This window comes from Lipotes vexillifer, unplaced genomic scaffold (assembly GCF_000442215.2).
Source record: "Lipotes vexillifer unplaced genomic scaffold, Lipotes_vexillifer_v1.1 scaffold788, whole genome shotgun sequence".
NCBI classification, from domain to species: domain Eukaryota; kingdom Metazoa; phylum Chordata; class Mammalia; order Artiodactyla; family Lipotidae; genus Lipotes; species Lipotes vexillifer.
In genome coordinates, this window is record NW_006791862.1 from 1,241,233 (window position 1) to 1,249,446 (window position 8,214).

At 46.5% G+C, this 8,214-nt stretch overlaps 1 protein-coding gene across 1 annotated transcript in view; it reads left to right on the forward strand.

Annotated features, from left to right (window-relative positions):
• Window positions 1–8,214, forward strand: part of MYO19 (myosin XIX) — a 35,643-nt gene that overhangs the window by 10,891 nt on the left and 16,538 nt on the right. Inside the window, exons 7-11 of the mRNA XM_007464910.1 lie at window positions 4,154–4,286; window positions 4,936–5,005; window positions 5,554–5,656; window positions 6,308–6,404; window positions 6,543–6,666. Of these exons, the coding sequence (XP_007464972.1) occupies window positions 4,154–4,286; window positions 4,936–5,005; window positions 5,554–5,656; window positions 6,308–6,404; window positions 6,543–6,666 (527 nt within the window). The remainder of the gene's footprint in view (window positions 1–4,153; window positions 4,287–4,935; window positions 5,006–5,553; window positions 5,657–6,307; window positions 6,405–6,542; window positions 6,667–8,214) is intronic.

Sequence of the window (8,214 nt, forward strand, 5' to 3'; positions counted from 1 at the left end):
GCGGACCCTCAAGCACTGCGCCACCAGGGAAGCCCTTATATATTCTTTTGAGTGTTGATGTTGAAAGTCCCAATCCATAAATGGTGATTTGCGTTTTCATTCCAAAAGTTTTTAGGGCTGTCTTTTTTATCCATAGGTATTGAAACTCACAGTGGCGTGTCTTTTCTCACTTGCTGTTCTGGATACTTTATGTGGGGCTTTTTAACCTTGAAACTCATGTCCTTTAGTTTGGGAAAATACTATATCTGTTGATAATAATTTAATAATTTACTCCCCTTGTTTTCCCTTTCTGGAATTCGTATTAGTAGAAAGTTTGATAAATTGTCTAATATCCTGTTTTCCTCATCTATTCTTCTATCTCTTAATATTTTGTCCTGTCTTCTGGGAGATATTCTCTACCCTTCAATCCTTTTGAATTTTGAATTTTTATTAAAAATTTTAATTCTAAGAGTTCTTTCTTGTTCTCTGAATATTATTCTCCCCCCAGTATCCTGGTCTTATTCCTTCTCTTATCTTTGAGGATATTTCATGATTTTTACTTGTCTTCTGTTCCTTTCATTTCTATTTCCAAAATTCATTTCTATTTCCTTCTAGTTCCTTTTCTTCCTTTGTTGTGATATTTGTCATTCATGTAAAAGAAGTTTACCAAATAGTTAATGATCCTTGAATTTCTGTTCATACTTCAGAATAAGGCATTAAGCAACAGTCAATTAGAATCTCTTACGTTTATGGACAGGAGGCCTCACTATGGATAGCTTTCTAAACTGGTGGGACCCTGAATGTTCATAACTTGTCTTATGAGCTTGTCAGTATCTCCAGAAAGGATTCTTCCAATCTCTTCATGAGAGAGGTGGAAACTATAGTTAAGTGGAAATGATAAAAGCATGAACAACTCTTATTAGCAGACAAGACATGCAGAAGAATACATCAGTGAACTTGAGAGTGAGTCAACAGAAATCAAAAAATAAAGAGAAATTTGGGGAATTCCTTGGTGGTCTGGTGGTTAGAGCCCGTGCTTCCACTGTACAGGGCACGGGTTTGATCCCTGTCTGGGGAACTAAGATCCCACGTGCCACATGTTGTGGCCAAAACAAAACAAAACAAAAAAGAGAGAGAAAATTGAAAAACAAAAAGAAAAGCACATTCAGGAGCCTTGGTACAATATCACATGGTTTACCATACTTGTAATTGATGTCCCAGGAGAAGAGACAATGTGGGTCAGAAGTAATATCTCAGAAAATTAGCAAAAGATAACAAGCATAGTTCCTAGAAGCTCAGGAAACACTAAGTAGGATGCATACAGAGAAAACACACCTAGGCACATTATAGTCAAATTGCTGAAGCCAAACATAAGGAAAAAATCTTTAAAAAAAAAAAATCTGTAAGGAAGCAGCAAAATATACATAAAGAGGAACAAAGATAAGAATGATAGGGACTTCCCTGGTGGCGCAGTGGTTAAGAATCCACCTGCCAATGCAGGGGACACGGATTCGAGCCCTGGTCCTGGAAGATCCCACATGCTGTGGAGCAACTAAGCCCACGCACCACAACTACTGAGCCTGTGCTAGCCCGTGAGCCACAACTACTGAAGCCCGCACACCTAGAGCCTGTGCTCCGCAACGAGAAGCCACCACAATGAGAAGCCCGCTCATGGCAACAAAGAGTAGCCCCCGCTCGCCACAACTAGAGAAAGCCCGCGCACAGCAATGAAGATCCCAGTGCAGCCCAAAAAATGAATGAATGAATGAATAAATAAATTTTTAAAAAATCATTCATTCTAAGGTGAAGATAGTAACAATTTATTGTAGAGGTACAATGGAATCATAAAAGTACACAATTCAACCAGAGGCAATAAAAGGAGAAAAAAGTAACAAAGATCACATGGAACAACTCAAAAAGAAATAATAAGATGGTAGATTTAAACCCAACCATAGTGATTATTAAATGTAAGTGGACTAAACTCTTCAATTAAAGACATAGAATATCAGAGTGGTTTTCTTTAAAAAGGCAAGACTCAAATTATATAATGTCTTAAAGAAACCCACTATAAAGATATAGATAGGTTCAAAGTAAAAGAATAGGAAAAGATATACCATTCCAACACTAATCAAAGGAAAGCTGAAGTAATTATATTAATACACAAAGCAAAAACAGTTGAAAGGAGAAATAAAATCAAAATTAATAGTTTGATATTTGTGCATTCTTTTCAAGTACACATGGAACTGATATGGGCTATCTTCTGAACCATAAAACAAATCTCAATTTGAAAAGAATAAAATACAAACTGTTCTCTGCCCTGAGTAGACTTGAACTAGAAGTAAGTAACAAAGACATCTAGAAAATCCCAAAGCGTTTGGGAATTAATACCTTTCTAAATATCCTTTGGGTCAAAGAAGTAATCACAAGGGATATTAGAAAACACTTTGAACTGAGTGAAAATTAAAGCAAAACACATCAAAATTTGTGCTTAAAAGAAAAAAGCAGTGCCTAGTAGGAAATTTGTTGTAACGTTGAACACTTATATTCGAAAAGAATAAACTCAAATAATTGACCTGATCCTCTACGTTAAACTAAGGGAAAAAGAATAAAGTAAACCCAAAGTAAGCAGAAGAAGGAAATAAAGTTAAAAAAAAAAACCCAGTAAAATAGAAACAAAAATAATAAAGCATGTGAAATCTATGGTTATTTCTTTGAAAAGATTAATAAAATCTAGTCAAACTTAGACAAATTACAAATGTCAGAAATGAAAGAATAGCCATAACTAAAGATCCTGCAGATAAGAGATTTTTATTAACTATTACAATAAATTCTACAGTTTAATAAAATGGAGAAATATTTTGAAAGACACAAACTGCTGAAGCTCAAATAAGAAGAAACATATAACCTGAATATCTAAATCTATGAGACAAATTTAAGTCATCGTTAAATATCTTTCCTCAGGGCTTCCCTGGTGGCACAGTGGTTAAGAACCCGCCTGCCAATGCAGGGGACATGGGTTCAAGCCCTGGTCTGGGAAGATCCCACATGCTGCGGAGCAACTAAGCCCGTGCACCACTACTGAGCCTGTGCTTTAGAGCCTGCGAGCCATAACTACTGAAGCCCATGCGCCTAGAGCCCGTGCTCCGCCACAAGAGAAGCCACCACAATGGGAGCCTGCGCACCGCAACGAAGAGTAGCCCCCACTCGCAACTAGAGAGCCCACGTGCAGCAACGAAGAGCCAACGCAGCCAAAAAAAATAATAAATTAATTAAAAGAAAAAGAACTAAGGGAATAAGACACAAAACCACAAAGGGAACAGGAGAGACATGAGGAGTGAGAAGTAACACAGCATGGATATGCAGGGGGCCCTGAGTCTTCAAAAAAAAAAAAAAAAAAATCTTTTCTCCAGGCCCAGGTGCCTTCACTTTATGGATTCTACCAAGTATTTAAGGAATTAATGTTACTAGTTCTATACAAATTCTTTCAGAAAATAGCAGAGAGGGAGCACCTCCCACCTCAGAGGGAGACCTAAAAGAATTTACCAAAACTACCAAAAAGACCCCAAACCAAACAAAAACAAAGGTAAAAACTTGTAGTGAGGTGTAGGGAGTTTATCAAGGTGACAGGGTACAGTCAGTATATTAAAATCTATTGTTTCTCTGTCCTGGCAATGAACAAATGGAAATTAAAATCAAAATAGACCTCATCTCAGGTGATTAAAAACAGTGAGAATTTTGTAACTAGATTGCCTTGGTATAAATCAGAGCCCTATCATTTACTAGATATGTACTCTTCAATAAAATTTAAATTTTTTCTATGCCTGAGTTTCATCATTTTGAAAACAGGTAGTATGTAATTGCATCTGCGTCTGTAGGGTTGGCAAGAAAATGCATGGAAAGTCTCCTTAGGTCAGTATCCTGCTCAGGTCAGGGTGGGTTGTCCTCCTCTGCCCCAGCCCCCCTCATTTCTTAAATGCATCCTCAGGAGCTAGGAGAAGCAGAAGTAAGTGTCCCCATTTCACAGACAGGGAAGTGCCTTGCCCAAGGATACAGTTGAACTCAGCATTCACCCTTTGGTCAGCAACATACATGGTGGAAAAGAGGGCTGTATCAGGCAGGCTCAGAAGTGGGAGGGAATGTGGACACAGCTCCCACAGGGCTGTTTCTGCCACAGACATGGACGTCCCGCTGCCTTATGAAGTTCTACGCTGTGGTGGCCGCGTCACCCACATCCTGGGAAAATCACAAGATTGCAGAGAGGATCGAACAGCGAATCTTGAACTCCAACCCTGTCATGGAAGCTTTCGGTGAGCTTGGTGTCCTCGGCACAGTACCTCAGTCCCATTTCCTCTGGGATTTGCCACCTTCCAGGGAAAGGAGCAGTGTTCTCTTTAGGAGAGGGGTGGAGGATAGTTTATCATTCACTGCCATGGATCCCTAGCTTCCTCCCAGGTACCCTTAGCCTCCTTCCAGTAGAGGTGACGTCACTCTGTCGTCGCCTCCCTCTAGCCTAAGCAGGTGTAGCAGTGGTGCTGGGGAGGACCTTCTGGCTCACCCAGTCCAAGCCCCATCCTTCCGAACAGCTTCCTGATGGTTCGGGGAAGGGGACTTGTCTAAGGATGCACAGCAATTAGTGTCCATGTTGGCTACCCTAGATGTTGTGCCTTACCGTCTGCCTCAATAGTAACAGCTTGTTTTTGATCCTTCTTCAAAGAAAATAGTCCCTGACTGCCTAGATTGGCTCTTTCCACTTCATTGCCAGGAAGTTCTAACTCAGCTGAATCACATTTGCTAAAGCCCTAGTGCCCAGTCCATAGTTACAGTCACAGTCCCTTGTGATGTGGAAACCAACAAAGGGGCCTTTAGGTGACTTGAGGATAATAGAGACCTGGCGCCAGCAGACCTGAGGCCACCTTAGCCCCTGGGGACTCTGTAAACACAAGGTGTGATCTGTAGGGAACGCGTGCACACTGAGGAATAACAACAGTAGCCGCTTTGGGAAGTTCATCCAGCTCCAGCTGAACAGGTAATCTCTGCTGCCAGTCTCTGTGCCAGTCTGGCTGCTGGGGGCGGGGGAGTGTGACAGTGGCTGGGGCAGTGCCCAGCCTGGGCCACCGCTGTGGGCAGAACTCAGCTTCTCCTGGCATGTTTTTATGTGTGATAAGTGAACCTGAGGGTCATCTTTGAGCCTGGAGAACTCTAACTCCTCCAGCCTGAGGGACCCTGGGACAGTGTGCCTGTGCAGCCCATGTGTTCTGACTTCTACCCTTGCTCAGAGACTTTAGCTGAACTGCCACCTCTTGGCCACACCTCTGAGCTTGAAGCCGGGGCTCTGTTCCTGCCTCGGGATGGGGCAAAATAATGTACAGAGGCCTTGGTCCTGCCCCTGAGCTGGTTGGAGGGCAATGTCCCAGACCCCCAACCAAGGACTTGCTGAGTGGTCCCTAGTCCTCACAACCCCCATTGCCTAAGTGGAAGAGTTGGGGGAGGTTGCAGTCTGGCACACAGTGAGTGCCCAATAAATGTCCATGGAATGAACAGGCAACTAATGGGCTCCAGCCTGCTTGTACCCAGGGCCCAGCAGATGACTGGAGCTGCAGTTCAGACCTACTTGCTAGAGAAGACTCGAGTGGCCTGCCAGGCCTCCAGTGAGAGGAACTTCCACATCTTCTATCAGGTCTGTACCAGGTGGGGCCCACAGCTGCCCAGATGCAGGGCGGAGATGGGTCTGTGCCCCTAAACCTTCCCCTCCCAGCCTTGCTTCATGCCTGCCTGTTCACCTGGTTTCAGCAATGCCACCACTTATTCCTGCAAACTTTATGTAGCACTTCTGCCACACACTGGATCTTGGCTCCCGGGATGGTTTTGGCATGGGAACGTGCTTGTCTTCTCTGTCAGATCAGAAGGTCCTTGAGGCTGGGACTGTCTCCACAATGGAAACTCTCATTCTCAGATGGAGGGTTGTCCTTGAATGGCAACTGGGAACAAGGACTTCCCTAGACTCTGCCTCCTCCATCAGACTGGGGAACCCCCAAGGCATGGGTAGTACGTCTCCCTGCTCTCAGATTGGGACTGGGGGCTCCCCAGGTGGAGTTTTGCTTTCTTCATCGTACTGCAGACCCCCTCAGTGAGTTTTTTTGCATCAGGTGGAGACGCCCAGAACTGTTTGCTGCTGCCTTTGCCCCCTGCCTGCCCTGGGCTCTCTACGGGAACCTCTCAGCCTTCTGACATTGCTGCCGTTTCTCACTGCTCTCATCCCAACCCCAGGCTTATGCAGGCCTAGGCTTCCCCAGCACCCCCAGCTCAGCCCCCGTCCCCATCCCCACAGATCTGCAAAGGAGCCAGTGCAGACGAGAGGCTCCAGTGGCACCTCCCTGAGGGAGCCGCCTTCTCCTGGCTGCCCAACCCAGAGAGGACCTTGGAAGGTAGGGGGAGCCTTACCCAGCACCCTGGGCTGGCCCGGCAGCACCCACCCATCCCGACAGGGCCTGCCTCCCTCACCCCTCGCTGCCCCTGCTGACCTCTGGTCCTGACTCTGGGCTGTGACTTGGATTCCTTTTCAGAGGATTGTTTCGAGGTGACCAGGGAGGCCATGCTTCATTTGGGCATCGATGCCCCCACCCAGAACAACATCTTTCAGGTCAGAGGAAAAACCACACCACTGACATGTGGCAGCGGTGATGGGCAGCCCCTTTCATAGGGCCCTTCTCTCAACGTGTGAGACTCTTTTCCTGAGGATCTAAGATGTTAGGCCCCACTGCACAATCTCCAAGGAGTCGCCCGCCTCTCTTTGAGGCTGAGCCTGGAGACTGGGGGTCAGGGTGGACGGGGGCAGAGAGGACAGTGGCAGGGCACATAGTGCTATAGAACAGGCCAGCACAGTGACCCACGGAGGTCAAAGGGCAAAGTGCCTGGGTCAGTTATTGCTCCATTAATCAGAATAGAGAAACGATGCTGCCATGTGGTTGTCTAGTGTGTTAAAAAGTTTAAAAATCATGCTCACACCTCTTAGCTCACTTGGTTTTTTTCAACAGACCCATGGGTATGGAGATTATTCCCATTTAATGCTTGAGAAAACTAGAGACCTGCCCATGGCCAGACAGCACTGAGTGGTGCAGATAGAGTTTGTACTGGACGTAGTAATTCCGACTTCCCACCCTCTTCCTCTTCCTCCTGGGACACAGTGCTCACCCAGAGGAACTGGGCGCCGCTCATCCCCACTGGTGGTCTCCCTTCTCCCATCTTTCTCCTCACTCCTGCGGAGCGGCGGGAGGGGATCTGTAGGATTGGCTGGCAGTAGAGACAGGGATGCTGCTCCAGGGAGATGGCAGTGCAGTGGAAAGAGACCTCCACCTCCAGAAGGGGGCTGCTCAGGCTGTAGGGGGAGATCACAGCCAGTATGGGCACCGCCAGCCAAGAGCTTAGCCAGAGGGACAGCACATAGGACAAGCTGACAACAATAGGAGTCTAGACAGGAGTGCTGTCTTGAGGGTGGCATGACCTTGTGTCCCAGCCCCACTGCCCATCAGCACAGTAGTCTTCTCCTGAGGTGGGTTGTGGCCTGAAAGCCAGTAGCATGTAGGCACACCCTTTCTGGGACCAGACAAGGATGGTAGGAGAGGCCCTGCTCTACCGATACCAGGTCCAAAGGTTTCCAAGTTGCTGGACCCAGGGGTCCCCTTTCTACAGCCCCTGGGGGCTCATCCATGTGGGCCATTGAGTGTGAAGGCAAGGGAGCACCCACTGGACAGAGACCAAGATCACAGCTCCTGCCTTAGGCTGGGCTGTCAGAAGCCCAACAGTGCTGAGAAAGAGCCAGAAGGAGCCAGAGCCAAGCCCCCACCAGCCACACAGAGGTAGGCCCGGTCCACGAGGAACGGGAGTGGCCTTCCCCCACAGTCTGCTCCTGGAGTCGGGGGGCAGGGGGCAGACTGTGGATGATGTGGCGGCCCCAGTGGCTGCCCCAGGAGGGATCTGAAGTTGAATTGCCTGGGTTCTCATCCTGCCTTTCTCCTTTACCAAGTGTGTGGCCTCGGGCTTGTGATTTAACCTCTCCCCGTCTCATCTATTATCATGGGCACCACCATAGCACATGCCTCATTGGTGGTTGAAAAGATTACAGGAAATGATGCATGTAACTTGTGTAGAATTGGGTCTGGCCAAGTCATGGAGTAAGTGGGCAGTAATTGAGAGCTGTTATTATTCTGTTATCATAATTATCATATTCAGCAGGAG